This window comes from Engystomops pustulosus, chromosome 5 (assembly GCF_040894005.1).
Source record: "Engystomops pustulosus chromosome 5, aEngPut4.maternal, whole genome shotgun sequence".
Classification (NCBI taxonomy): Eukaryota; Metazoa; Chordata; class Amphibia; order Anura; family Leptodactylidae; genus Engystomops; species Engystomops pustulosus.
The window spans coordinates 74,938,573-74,954,431 of NC_092415.1; the positions used below are offsets into that span (position 1 = coordinate 74,938,573).

Genomic DNA, 15,859 nt, shown 5'->3' on the forward strand with positions numbered 1-15,859 from the left:
TTGTAATGAATGAGGAGGAAAATCCCCATATACTGCCATACTGTAGTATGGCAGTATATGATAGGATCGATCAGACAACCTAGGGTTAAAGTACCCTAGGGAGTCTGAAAAATAGTATAAATAAAAAAAAGTTTTTAAAAAAAAAAATTATAATAAAAAAACATTACATTTCAAATCACCCCCCTTTCCTTAGAAATGACATAAATATAAATAAACAGTAAAAATCATAAACACATCAGGTATCGACGCGTCCGAAAATGCCCGATCTATCAAAATATGATAACGTTTTTTACAATGCGTTTAACCCCGTTACGGAAAATAGCGCCCGAAGTCGAAAATGGCACTTTTTTGCCATTTTGAAAAATATAAAAAAATCTATAAAAAGTGATCAAAAGGTCGTACAGTCCTAAAAATGATATCATTGAACATATTATCAAATTTCGCAAAAAATGACACCACCCACAGCTCCGTACACCAAAGTATAAAAAAGTTATTAGCGCCAGAAGTTGGCAAAATCAAAAAAAATAATTTTTGTACAGGAGGTTTTAATTTTTGTAAATGTATGAAAACATTATAAAACCTATACAAATTTGGTATCCCCTTAATCGTACCGACCCAAAGAATAAAGTAGACCTGTCATTTGGGGAGCTCAGTGAAAGACGTAATATCCAAGCCCACAAGAAAATGGCGCAAATGCATTTTCATTGCATTTGGAATTTTTTTCCCGCTTCCGAGTACATGGCATGTAATATTTAATACCATCACTATGAAGTGCAATTTGTTAGGCAGAAAACAAGCCGTCACACAGCTCTTTACGTGTAAAAATAAAAAAGTTATAGATTTTTGAAGGTGGGGAGTGAAAAATGGACATGAAAAAACAGGAAAGGGCCCGTAACCGGTTAATCCCCTTCCCTCCGGTACTTGAAGAAGATGAAGTCGCCGCTCTGAACGCACTTGGTGCAGGTCAGAGCGGCGACTTCATCTTCTTCGATGGGAGGGACACGGGGAGGCAAGTACCGGGGGGGAGGGGGGGATGGAGTGTCCCTGACTGGGCTCAGTGCGGTAGGAGCTTGGGACCCCTCGGTGCACAGGACGCGTTCATAGAGAAAACACGTCTCCCTGCTCGGGGCTTTCCTTGCGCTGGGAGACGCCATGACATTTGAATCTGAATAATGATATTTTGTAAGCGCATTTTGTGTGGAAAACTTGATGCGGCCCAGCCTTACCCAGAATCTACCTCCAGCGGCCCCCAGGTAAATTGAGTTTGAGACCCCTGCACTAAAGTAAGAGTCTTTCACGCTACAAAACAAATTATAAATCTCTTCCATTGTGTCAAACCATAAATGTCTATACAACAAGGTCCTGCAGAGGCGGCACTGCTCAGACTTCATCACATTACAGCTAATATGAGCAAATATTTCTCTCTTCTTCAGAAGCATTCATAATAAAAGCTAAGTGAGATAAAAGACTCTCAAAGAGAATATATATACACAGACATTGTATATAGTGATTATATTAGGTAATGTATTACCACCATATTCACTATACTATACTATGACCTGCTGTGGCATAGCGACCTCATTAGGAGGCTCACTTCTCTAAGTGGCTTACATAGGAACCAATTCCATTGGCTGAAGGGTGCGTGACCAGGTTAGAGCACGGCCGCACCTATTATATTCAGAGCAGATTTTCACCTCTAGATTGTTTTAAAAGAAGCATCAGTGGTTGTCATAAGACTTCCATATCCATAGTGATCCATTCCTCAGTAGAGGTTTTGTAGTTGCACTGTGTTGCTGTATGCTGGTCTCTTCATCTTCTCATGCACAGGCACAGATGACATGCCAAATATACAATTCCTGGTGGCATGTCAATAATTTGCCACAATATACAATGTCATGATACGTTTCTTGTACAGTGTTGTGTAACACAATAATGCAGCAAACTGAACATGGAAGAAGAATGAAACAGGTTGGCGAATTAATAAAAAGTCATGTAATGTCCACGTTAGAGAAAAGAAATCGATAAAAACACTGTCTAGACTGAAAGTTTTCAGCTTTGGAAAATGATTAAGAATTTGCGTTTGACTCTGTGGAGCATTACATTTCTTCTATAATTGCAAGGTAGCCCTCTGTATGATTGCAAATTGGGATTGCGCCTCATCAATAAGCTTTTTGACATGGAGCGTCCATCACAGTGGTTGTCTCATTTGCCACCGCAGAATGGAGAACGAAGTATCTCAATAATTGCATTATAGTTTCCTTATTGTAGGACAAGAAAGCTACATGGTATAATTAGGTTTGATTGGAGTGCATGTTTCCGGTAAGATCTGAAATTAATGATGTTGCTATAGTGACACATCTGTGGCCAGCAGTGCGTGAGACTTCAAGTAATTCATTCGACAAGAGAAGACATCTGTTAACTACAAAGATGCAGAGCATATTGACACTGACCAGAAATACTTGATGTTATGTGATAAATGAACAAATGATGCTGAAACAGGAGGACAGATAATTTGTAGTTAATCTGCAGGGAAAACTTTAATCTTCTTACTGGTTCCGTTTAATAATGGCATTGTTCAAAGCACAATGCAGCCAGGAACTCATAAATTGGAGAATCTCTCTAGATATATCCCATAGAAACACTTTACTACTAGTCTACTACTATACAAATATGTGTCAGGCCATTACAGGCGGTCCCCTACTTAAGAACACCTGACTTACATACGACCCCTAGTTACAAACAGACCTCTGGATATTGGTAATTTACTGTACTTTAGTCCTAGGCTACAATAAACAGCTGTAACAGTTATCAGAGGTGTCTGTAATTAAGATTTATTGTTTATCCTAGTTTTTATGACAACCCAACATTTTTAAAATCCAGTTGTCACAGAGACCAAAAAAATTTTGACTGGGGTTACAATAATAAAGTATACGGTTCCGACTTACATACAAACTCAACTTAAGAACAAACCTACAGAACCTAACTTGTATGTAACCCGGGGACTGCCTGTATATCTATGTTCAGTTTTGAACCTGCTGTAGAACATTGTGTATTCATTACATTGCTCTGTATACTGGATGCTTAGATGCGGTATCATGGTAAATGTGTCTAGTTTTGTATTATTGCATACATTGCTCAGGGGAATTGGGAAGGCTACAGAGTGGGGGAGGAAAATTCCCATTGCAGAGGGTCACAAAGATCATTGTCATTTCTTAACAACAAAAAAAGCTCAGTGTAGTTCCTAGGCCCAAGCCCATGTAATTTCTCGGCATGGGAAAAGAGTGAACTGAATCTCAACTATCTCCATACCCTCCCATCAGTCAGTTTGTGTCAAGAAATGGTGAATTGAGTAGGATTGGGTTGTTCTGGAGTATGAAGTAAAAAACTAGGATCATGTACACACCACTCACATATAAAATGTTCATTTCTCTAATGGAAACTGCAAAATCTTCTTGTCAGAATAGACCTACATAGAACAGATATTAAAAACTATGGGCTGTATTTTTCAAATTTCCAACAATCTTGACAGAAAACATCTTGTCAAATCTACTCCACCACCTTCCCAGTAAGGAATTTCTATTCATCTTACGCCATGTTACTCCCAGTATTCTTTTTCCTGTGATGCTTTTGCTGTTTTACTTCAGTCCTACTTCCAGGGCAGTGCATTTTCAGCTGGATAAAGGCATACACACACTTTGTCTTAGAAGACCATTTCTGCTATCATGTACCTGGATTTGTCTGTGATCCCATTTGTAGATACATCCACCGAAAAGTCTTATTTCCAAGGATTAACCTTCAACCGGCAGTAATCTCGCTTCAGAGAATAAGAGATTTGTAAAGTCTACAATACTCGTCATGAAAAGCTGATTTTATTTTATTTTTTTATTTTCCATATCACTTTTTATATTCCAAAACAATTTGAACAGTTTGGTTTTAACTTTGGCCACTAGAGCTTTCATAACGGGTACAGATACAGTAGCTCATAAGCGCCATAGTAACCCCTTTTCATTTCCATCATAATAATAAAATAGCCAATACATCCCCTCATGTACCTGAGGACCCTTATAGTTCCTAATACAACACTTAAAATAATATAATAGCCAGAAAAGTCCCCATTTATTACTTCTTCCTTCACACAGTGTAGTTCTGTATATTGTCTTGCTGTGGGCATGTGTTACTGAAATCCTGAAATAACAAAGGGATTAGTTGACTAATCCATATCAGGAACATTCCCCCCTCCAGTAGTGAAAAACATTTCTTTCATATATGCAATATATAGAACTGTGATGCTGGGAAAGGATTGATTGGCTCCTCTCACTTCCTCCTCTGCTCAAAAAGGGGAGGAGGCAAAACCCCTCTCCTTTATGAGTAAATAGAGCCTTTAGAGTCAAATACACAGTGTCTGCTTTATAGAAACCTATAGAACTAGAAGCTTAGAACAACAATGCTTTTGATAGTGTCTGCCCCCACAGAGCACACAAATAAAGAAATGCATGTCAAGAAATCACAAGTTAATAAAAATTAAATAAAATTATCTTGTTACCATTTTTTTAAATGGCAAAAGTTAATCTGAACACATTAAATTTAATTTAGGGCTGGACAGAACTAGAAACTACATGGCTGCTTTAATGCATACATTTCCAATAATCAGCTCATCTTCACATCAACTGGTGGTAACTGCAAAGATTCCAGCAAAACAATTAGAAATGGAAACAACCTCCAGCAGAACACATACAGGAGTATGTCAATAATAATAAGTATAATGGTATAATAAGTGACAGCCAGCATGGGTTTACTAAGGATAGAAGTTATCAGATTAACCTGATCTGCTTCTATGAAGAGGTGACCAGATGCCTGGATGGAGGAGCTGCTGTGGATATTGTGTTCTTGGAGTTTGCAAAGGCATTCGACAGTGTCCCTTATAGACGTCTGATGGGAATCATTTGCACTTTGATTAAAAAAGGACCATATGTGGTCAATGACTCCTATTCCAGTTCTAAGTATACAAGTAGGGTTCTGTGCTAGGCCCACTACTATTTAATTTATTTATTAATAATATAGAGTTAGGAATGAATGGCCCTGTGTCTATTTTTGCAGCTGACACCAAGTTGTATAGTGTAATAGTAAATGGAGGATGTTCATAAGCTGCAGGGGGACTTGGAAAAACTGAGTTCTTGGTCATCCACATGGCAAATGAGGTTCAATGTGGATAAATGTAAGGTTATGTACCTGGGGGCTGATAATCCACATGCAACATATGTCCTTGTGGGGAGTTAATCTGGGAGAGTCTCTCGTTATGAAGGACCTGGGTGTACTAGGACACTGGTGGCGAACCTATGGCACGAGTGCCGGAGAGGGCACGCAGAGCCCTCTCTGTGGGCACACGCACCACCTCCCCTGCCTTCTCTTTATTGATCAGTGAAGCTTCGGCCAGCAGGAAAAGCTGCTGATCGCCGAGAGCTCCAGTGATCTATCTCCCTTGTCTAAGGCAGCAGGTCAGTGCCCGCCCCGCCCCTCCACTCTCACCCCCTCCTCTCCTGCAGCCCGAAATATGAGGAGAGTAAGGCAGAATGGCCACAGCTGAGTACAGGTAAGGTATATGTGCAGCCCCTGAGGAGGAGGGCAGGAGCTGCTCTGTGTGGTTTTCAAAGGCAGAAGCTGAGTGTTCAAATTTGGACCTGTCAGGCATCTTTGGGACACTGAACAACTATAGGTCCTTATTGTTTAGTATCCCAAATTGGCCTGTATGACAGAGATCCATGGCCACGTACATACTGCCCTTGGCCCAGATCTCTTGTCTCTGTGCTATACTGCCAGTGACCCCGGGTGCACTACACTGCCGTCACTGACAGCAGGGCACAGGTGCCCAGAACTCCGGACCGAGGGAAGTGTACATGTGTGGCAAAAGATGGCTGTCATATGTTGTGATTTGATCCAAAATTCAACTTGGCTCAATACCCTCCACCCTACAATACACACTTTGCCCCACACACACCCTGCCAAATTGGATTCCCCAATCCTTCTTTTTGCTTCTGCTACTGACAATATTTGTTCCATGAGCAGCTAAAACATCATAGCCCCCCACCCCTGCTCAGGACTACTGTCAGTGTATTGGTGTAAGATTAATCAGGATATGGAGGTAATAATTATTATATAGCAGAAAATGATTCACTGTATGGAGTTAGTGTTCCTTACAGTATGGAGGTAGTGTTCCTTACAGTATGGAGGTAGTGTTCCTTACTGTATGGGGGTAGTGTTCCTTACTGTATGGGGGTAGTGTCCCTCACCGTATGGGGGTAGTGTCCCTCACCATATGGGGGTAGTGTCCCTCACTGTATGGGGGTAGTCTCCCTCACGGTATGGCGGTAGTGTTCCTCACTGTATGGGGGTAGTGTTCCTCACTGTATGGGGGTAGTGTTCCTCACTGTATGGGGGTAGTGTTCCTCACTGTATGGGGGTAGTGTTCCTCACTGTATGGGGGTAGTGTTCCTCACTGTATGGGGGTAGTGTTCCTCACTGTATGGGTGTAGTGTTCCTCACTGTATGGGGGTAGTATTCCTCACTGTATGGGGGTAGTGTTCCTCACTGTATGGGGGTAGTATTCCTCACTGTATGGGGGTAGTATTCCTCACTGTATGGGGGTAGTATTCCTCACTGTATGGGGGTAGTATTCCTCACTGTATGGGGGTAGTATTCCTCACTGTATGGGGGTAGTATTCCTCACTGTATGGGGGTAGTATTCCTCACTGTATGGGGGTAGTATTCCTCACTGTACGGCGGTAGTATTCCTCACTGTCTGGGGGTATTGTTCCTCACTGTATGGCGGTAGTGTTTCTCATTGTATGGGGGTAGTGTTCCTCACCATATGGGGGTAGTGTTACTCACTGTGTGGCGGTAGTGTTCCTCACTGTATGGCGGTAGTGTTCCTCACTGTATGGCGGTAGTGCTTCTCACTGTGTGGCGGTAGTGTTCCTCACTGTATGGGGGTATTGTTCCTCACTGTATGGGTGTAGTGTTTCTCACTGTATGGAGGTAGTGATCCTCACTGTATGGAGGTAGTGTTCCTCACTTGTATGGAGGTAGTGTTCCTCACTGTATGGGGGTAGTGTTCCTCACTGTATGGCGGTAGTGTTCCTGTATGGGGGTAGTGTTCCTCACTGTATTTTCTCCTGCCTAGGGATATAATTGGTGATGTTAGTCTTTCTTTAGTGGTCTGTTTATTATCAGTATGGTGGTATTTATCTTGTTCTACTGGTAATGGTCATTGTGCGGCAGTATTATATGTACCATTTAGAGTGGTCATTTCGGTAATATTGGGCTAAATATCCGGGTTGGCACTTTGCGATAATTACATGGTCTCTAAAAGGTTCGCCATCACTGTACTAGGAGATCATACATTAACCCCTTAAGGACGCAGGGTATTTTCGCTAATTTCTCGCTCTCCATCTTCAAAAATCCATAACTTTTTCATTTTTCCGTGTACAGAGCTGTCTGAGGGCTTATTTTGTGCGTAACAAATTTTACTTTCCCAAGATGTTATTTATTATTCCATGCCATGTAGTGGGAAGCCGCAAAAAAATTCCAAATGTGGAAAAATTGAAAAAAACTGCATGTGCGTCATGTTCTTGTGGGCTCAGTTTTTACGACTTTCACTCTGCGCTCCAAATAACACCTCAATTTTATTCTTTGGTTCGGTGCGATCGCGGTGATATCAAATTTATACAGGTTTTATTGCGTTTTAATACATTTTCAAAAATTAAACGAATGTGTACAAAAAAGAAAAAAAATTTTTTGCCATCTTCTGACGCGAATAACTTTTTCATACTTTGGCGCACGGAGCTGTGTGAGGTGTCATTTTTTGCGAAATGAGCCAACGTTCTCATTGCTGCCGTTTTGAGGACTGTGCGACATTTTGATCATTTTTAATTCCATTTTTTATGTCATCTAAAAAGGTGTAAAAGTCACGTTTTGGACATTTGGACGCCATTTGCCGTTACGGAGGTCACCGCCGTCAATAACCGTTTTTATATTTTGTTAGATCGGGCATTTTGGGACGCAGCGATACCTAATGTGTCTGTGATTTTTACTATTTATTATATTTTATATCAGTTCTAGGGAAAGGGGGGTGATTTGAACTTTTAATATTTTATTATTTTTTTACATTTTTTAAACTTTTTTTTTTCTTTTTTTTCCCACTATTTCTTAGACCCTCTAGGGTACATTAACCCTAGATGGTCTGGTCGCTCCTGCCATATACTGCAATACTGCTGTATCGCAGTATATGGCATTTCTGCTCACTATACATTACAATGAGCCACAGGCTCATTGTAATGCATATGCAGAAGCCATGTATCCTCGGGTCAAACGAAGACCCGAGGCTACCATGGCAACCGATCGCCGCCCCCCGATGACGTTCGGGGGAGCGGCGATCGGAGGTAAGATGGCGGCGCCCATGCGCCGCCAAATTTAAAGTGCCGCCGGCGACTTTGCCGGCGGCAAAGAAAAGGTTAACACCCGCGATCGGTGCAAGCACCGACCGCGGGTGATAGCGATGGGTCTTTGCTGCGATATGCAGCAAAGCCCATCTCTGTATGAAGAAGGCTCAGCCCGTGAGCCTTCTTCATACAACCTTCACAGCTCCGTGGCGGATATATCCGTCACGGAGCGTGAAGGGGTTAAATAACAGCTTGCAATGTCAATCAGCTGCCTCTAAAGCCAGCAGGATCTTGTCATGCATCAAAGTGGTATGGACTCTCGGGATAGGGATGTAATATTACCACCATACAAGGCAGTGGTCCGGCCTCACCTGGAATATGCTGTCCAGTTTTGGACACCGGTCCATAAAAAGGATGCCCTACAGCTGGAGAGGGTACAATGCAGAGCCACAAAAATGATAAGGGATTTGGAGGGTCTCAGTTATGAGAAAGGATTAAAGCACCTAGATTTATTCAGTCTGGAAAAGAGACGACATAAAGGGGACATGATTAATTTATATAAATATATAAATGGTCCATATAAAAAATATGGTGGAAGTTGTTCCAGGTTAAATCAAATCAAAAGACGAGGGGGCACTGTCTTTGTCTGGAGAAATCGAGGTTTAATCACCAGAGGCGACAGGGCTTTTTTACTATGAGAACTAGGAATAGTCTGTATATACGTCCCCCATACATGTGTGTGAATGTAGCCTTAGGCGGGTCACAGTGGGGACAGCAGAGAGCTTCAAGAAGGGCCCAGATACCTTTTTAAATCAAAATAACATTGACAATTATGTTATATAGAATAGTTTACCCTAAATCCCTTTCTCAACCAATCCCTTCCTTGGTTGAACTTGGTGGACATTTGACTTTTTTCAATCGTGTAAACAATGTAACTATGCAACAGTCATATGATTAAAACTTAATTGATATAACAATTCCTTATTTCAATACCAGGTAAAGCAACACTATCGATTTCAACAGTCCGTCTTTCTCTAACAATGAGTTGCTGTGAACAGACACCTATTTTGTCACGCAATAAATTACCCACAACTGTTGATTCCCCATTTTTTTTAAACAAAAAAGGTAGAAACTATGCATTCCAAACTATTACTGTACTAAACATCTTATAAGCCAATAACAGGTGTTCTACTTTACTCATATTCAAGTATTATAACATTATACCCCCATTTGTATACACAAAAGATTTTATTCAGACCAGCAATATTCATGTTCATACGCTGACAGTGATTTAAAGTGACCAATTCTTCTACTGGGGGCTTATTCAGATGTCCATTACTTTTTCATGTCCATTACTTTTACAGTACTAGTTTTTCAAACAGAAGGTGCACAGATTTCTATATAAGTCCTAGTAGGGATTTATGAAGCTGTCTGTGCCAGAATTCAAGATTAAAAAACTGTTGCCTTGCACAACATTTTTTAAAATTTTTGGACAATTTTATTTGAACAGGGAAAAAACTGTTATATAAATGAATTTATTTGGCTCATAAAAATATTATTATATTGGCTACTCTTATATTATTAGATTGGTAAGTAGGTTAATAAACACATACACTTATACTATTAAATGCTAGATTTTACTGTTGTTTTACTGTTGTTTAGTTTAGTTGGCCTTCATGGCAAGTGACAGGTCTTAAATTTCTGGTTGGCTATGCATGTGAGAAGCGATGCTGTGATATTGTTCTGCACTGTTATTAAACCTGCTTTTACCTTATGTTAGATGTATTTAAAAATCTACCACTCTGGAATAAGCATTGAAATGTCTTTCAGGAACTCTCACCCAAAATGAAATGGTCTTTAAGCGTCTTCACTTGGGCACTGTGTCCTATGGTACAGATACAATGGATGAGATTCAGAGTCATGTAACAAGCTCCTATTCACTGGTAAGTCAGTTAGTTATACATATTACAGGAAATTTACAATATAAATGTGAACTGTTCAAAGAGATTCCCAAAGAGATTTGGAATTGGCTGAAGAGTATTCAGGGATGATGGTCAATAATGACAATGTCAATAATAAAGCTGCCGCCATAATATAAGGGCAGGTGATGCATGGGCACCGCCATCATGGCTGAGATTGTCGCTCCCCCAGTTCTGCAGTTCTATTACAATGTACTTGTAATATAAACCCTTACCCTTTCACTGTGGCGGGTATATCTTGGGGATCCAGCGCAGTGGGAATTTACCTAATAAACCACTAACAATCTGTTGTCCAGTAGATTAAAAACTTCTACATCGTGTTTCTTTTGAGGCCCATATTCATCAAGACAATCCACTTTGAAGTGAGATTTTAAGTCACTGAGACAGGGAGCTCAGCCCTGAAGTCAAGCTCTCCCCACCTTAGAATGCTCCTCTTGACATCATCCACGAAACTTACAGAGAGACAGTTATAATGTCCCTGAATGCAGCACCATCAATAACTGCAAAGTGGATGTTCTGAGGCAGGAAAAGCCAGACTTCACTTTTAAGCTCTCCGTCTCCATGACCATATACAGCAGTTTATAATGGAAAATACCTGATCTAACAAAATATAGATATTACTATTTCCTACAGTTGAACACTGTAACTGAAAAAACAGCCAAATGTCCAAATCGCTGCTTTTTTGCGTGTTATTTGGAGGGAACAGTGAAAGACCTAAAAACAGACAATGTTTTTTTTTTGTTTTGTTTTTTTGTTTTTTTTAGCAATTTAGCCCTTTTTTCAGCTTCACAGTACACTGCACAGAATATTACAAAAGTACAATTTGTCCCACCAAAAACAAACCATCGTACTGTCAACTAAAAAATTAGTGTGCAATATTAATATAGAGATCCCACTTGTAACTGACACTTTGACAGTTAATATCTTTGGTTCTCTGACACCTCGTATCATATGAAAGAAAAAACTCTCCATTTTCAGATGACACCTGAAATGTGATTCAGTAGCCTTCTGAATTGTGACCCCTCTCCAGCCTATTAGCTGGCAGGAAGCAGGAGAGGGCTGCAGAGAGGGAGCAGATACATAATGTAGAATAGGGTCGTTACAACCTTCGGTCCATGGGTTACATTGTCAGACTGCTCAACTTCAGAAGATGTACTTCCAGTCCTGACCTATTATGCCAGAGAATTCACAGTAAAGCAGCCAGGGACACATGTAGCAAACATACCTTGGGCACAGAGGCCTGCAGTCAAGGGTTCCTGTGTCCCTCCAGTTCCATGCAGCCGGGCCTTGCACACACAATGTCAATGTGCAATAAAGCCTCAGTGTACTTTGGAGGAAGCAGTTTCCCTGATGAGACTGTGCAGCAGGTTATAATTGTAAATAACTGGCTGGCTGGCTGGCTACATGCATCAGAATCAGAGAACAGCAATGACTGCAGCACAGGGAATGATAACTACATTTTCTGTAGATTACAACACTAACCAATCAGTAGGAAGTGTACGGGCCTTTGTTTACATTGACTTCAGCACATCAGCGGTCACAGGACATCACTAGTCTCTCAAAATTCTCTAGTGTGATTTTGGCCTACTCTTCTTCCAGTCACTTAAACATTTCTGTGACTGTTGTGGGTTTCTTAACCATAACTTTGTCACCAAGGATTTTTCCTGAGGTTTTCTGTTGGGTTTAGATCAGGACTCTTGGCTGGCTGTTTCAGTGTTTCAATGTTTTCTGTTCCAAGGAACTGCTTTACCCATTTTGCTGTGTGACAGGAGGCATTGTCCTGCATGAAAATTTCTGGCTGATTGAGTGATGAATGCAAGGATTGAACCACATGTTGTTGAAGAAGGCTCTGATACGTACTTCATTCAGTCTGCCAGGTAGCTATATGAGAAGTCCAACCGCTGCTGTAAAAAACATTCTCCAAATCATGACACTTCCTCCTCCATCTTTCACTAACTTCTTTACACACTTTGGGTTCAGTCTTCCCCTAGTTTGTCGATGAACATAACGTTTCCCGTCAGATACAAATAAATTTTACTTACTTTCATCGCTCAAATGAATTGTGGACCACTTTTTCTCTGTGCATACAACAAGCTTCTCAGCAAAAGTGAGTCTAGCCTTTTCATTGTTTTTTCATAATGAGAGGTTTGGTCACTACAGAGTAGGCTTTCAGTCCTAATGCTCATAAACATTTAGACATTGTATGATAAGACAGATCCTTACCTTTTGTAATTGCTGAACTGGTGAGCAATTCCAGCAGTCCTTCTTGGTGAAATTGGTGAGTTTGTGATGTTGTAAATATGTAATATTCTAGAAATCACAGACTTCGAATGACCAACTCCTCTTTCTGTGGTTGATAGGATCCCCCCTTTGGCATTCATCTGGAAAACCTGCTGCCAGAGGGTCACTTTTGAATGGCATACTAAGTCACTGCAAACTGTAAAGTTAGTCTGCTAGTTAAATAGGGTTTGTCAGATAATTAAGGAAATAAGCATCAGGTGCCAGATTAACACCAGTAACTTGCAGGTATCTGAAAGTGTTCTCTAATTTTGATCAGTGTTATTTTTATTTCGATTATCTAATTAAAAAGATTATTCTGCGCTTTAAAATATATAAAATGTATGAAATAAGCTCAAAATACAGCTATTTTACTCATTTTAGGATATTTTCACGTAGACCATACACAATGACCTTAACATTTAGAAAATTGTGTGTTGTTCTCTAATTTTGATCTCCAGTGTATAATTATTTATTTGGGTTACAGTTGTGTAAGGGAGTATAAAATTTTCTGCCAAAATTGTACCCCGCAGATTAAACGTTTATATACTGTATTTTTAACACATCTGTGAATTGCAACCAAATATTATAAATGGTACATATAGATCTGCTCACTTTAACTTTAAATCCCTATTTGTGCAAAACCTTCACTTTGATGTGAGTTTTATGAAACATTGTATGTTTTAATATTTTCATTATTTTGCTTTTGTCACAAAGTTGAATGAGAGGTTTTATATAGGTTTTAGGGATACATCTACATTTTACTTTTCTGTTAAATATTTTAGCTTGAAAGCTGATTTTTGGTTATTTCAGTTTTAGTGATTGATTTACTCATGTGAATATGGATGTTTGATTACATGATACATGATTATCTATTACATTATGAAGTGTGAATTTTTTTTTCTGGGCGGGGGGACATTTTGTCATCAAAGTAAATTTTTATGCATTTTTTATAAAAATGTAAACTTTGAATCAAAGGTTCCTAGGTCTATAAACTCCTTAATGCAATTTTTAAAACGGGACAAATGTCTGCTTTCAAAAAATATTACTTTTATGGGGTTTATTATAATTCTTTATGCTGTAATATCAGATAAGGGGTTTAGCATCCACAATGCAGGGAAATAAAAATTTTACATAATTTTACAAGAGCATGTTGGCAAGACATATAATTTTAAACACATGTAGTTCCATTTTGAAATCCTTTAAAAAGGGAACTGCCTTGCTCCATGGAATACAGACATACAAAGCATGGTTACTGACAAAATTGTTCCTCTCAAGAAGAATTAGTTATTGTGAAGAACTCTTATTGCTGGTTCATTAGTGTGATTGCTATGTGGGTAACAACTCTGGCATTAATTGCCTCAAAAGTGTAAAGTGTGTTGCACCATTTTTACCCCTTTTTGACTAAAAGTCTTTTTGACTAAAAGAGGACTAAAAGTTTTTGCGACAAAAAATTGAGTAAAATAGATCAACTTGTACAGGGTTCAAATTTCCACTCTGTAGTCCTAAACCAGGAAAGATTATCATCCAGCATCAGACACAGTGATAAATCTGGCACAGCAAAAGACTGGTCTAGTTTACCTCTGCACTTACCTTATGCACGGCCCCCCGCCCGCACACAATATGTGGAGTTTTATCAAAGCAGACACGGAGTAAAGGAAGAAGGCTAGTCACTAGAAACATTACATTTAATTTGTCATAATCTGAGCACCTGCAATATTAGCTTTTTTCTGAGAATTATTTTCATAGTCATGCTTAAAGTAAATTTAACAGCAAGATAACTTTAATATGGCTACAGTGAAGAATTTCTATTCATGCCGTAGATGAGTCTAAATGTTAGAATGTATTAGAAACCCACCTGTTGTAAGGGTTTGGCTGTACAATGAAAACAGATTGTGTTTACCTAGTTAACCTAATGAAACATACATGAAACCCCTCCAGAAACACACAGAGAATTTTCAATTTGTGATAATAAGTGTTTGCAGTCCCCTAAGCAGCTAGACGGTGGTAGCCTTGTGGCATTGATTTCCCTCTCTTGTATTGTGTCCGGTTTTATTAATAAAAAAGACACCCCTCTCGTACTATTCTGCAGGAGAGAAATCTATTATAACATGATTATATTTTCCCACTGGAAGCATTCCGTGACAGAGAGCATAATCTTTAATGGAATCTGTGTGAAATTAAATTATACAAGCATCAATAAACATAACATAATTCAGAAGGAGTAAATCAGCTTAATTTATTTGCGTCTGTAATGACATCGGCAAATGTAGAATGCAAATGCAAAGGTTCAAAGCAGGAGTTGAGAAGCAGATGAGCAGAAAAGTTAAACCCATTATTATACAGCACTGTAATTTGCTGGGCAGTGTGTTCACGGATCAGTGGCTCAGTTCACTGAACCCAAGACAACACATGGTTCCAAAGTGGGCTCTTCTTATTGCGACAGCACACAGGGACATGGTGGGTGTATATTATACCGTGTTACTTAACATTGTAACGTGAAATCCATATTGCGTGTCTAATAATAATGATAAGAGTATGCTAGGTGTTGCCTGGCATCATTCAACTTAATTATGTACTGCTGCAAATGAAAACATTCTGCTCAACTCACTAAGTAATTATTGAAGACGTCTTTGTACCCATAGGTCCTTCAGAAATTAAACATTTATTTAAAGAGCATTGCAACCTATTGGCAAACAAAATAAATGACTAGACAAAAATATGGTATAAATGATTTGTCTTGTGTCATTTTTATATCCTTAAATCATCAATTAAAGGGTTTTCTAATTTGTGTAAAAAAAAAAAAACAGGGCTAAAAATTGTCACAATACCATGACTTCTGCTGCAGGCACTCTGCCAAGCTTCTGTCCTACCTGGCAAGCCTTAGTCTTTTTTGACCCCGATATAAAGTTTTACCAATTCATCAAACTACAGACCTTCAACTATTCTTCTGCAAACCTGATAGTGCCCCAATCCCCCAATCTCTAGCCCTGTTTTTTCTTACATAAAATTGGAGACTATACTAGAGGGAGATTGTATTTATCCCCTACCCATGGCCAGATGCTGCAACAAGACTTTACTAAATACACAAACTTCAATAATTTTGGATCCCTTGCACATAGGCACTTGATTCCCTACCTCTTCTTTTGCCTTTTCTTACTCATTAAG

General features: G+C 39.5%; 1 protein-coding gene across 4 annotated transcripts in view; it reads left to right on the forward strand.

Annotated features, from left to right (window-relative positions):
• The window catches only part of ATP9B (ATPase phospholipid transporting 9B (putative)), a 214,788-nt gene that overhangs the window by 154,791 nt on the left and 44,138 nt on the right, over positions 1-15,859 (forward strand). For all 4 annotated transcript variants that reach the window (XM_072152377.1, XM_072152375.1, XM_072152376.1 and 1 more), the window contains one exon: positions 10,266-10,378. In XM_072152377.1, the coding sequence (XP_072008478.1) occupies positions 10,266-10,378 (113 nt within the window). The remainder of the gene's footprint in view (positions 1-10,265; positions 10,379-15,859) is intronic.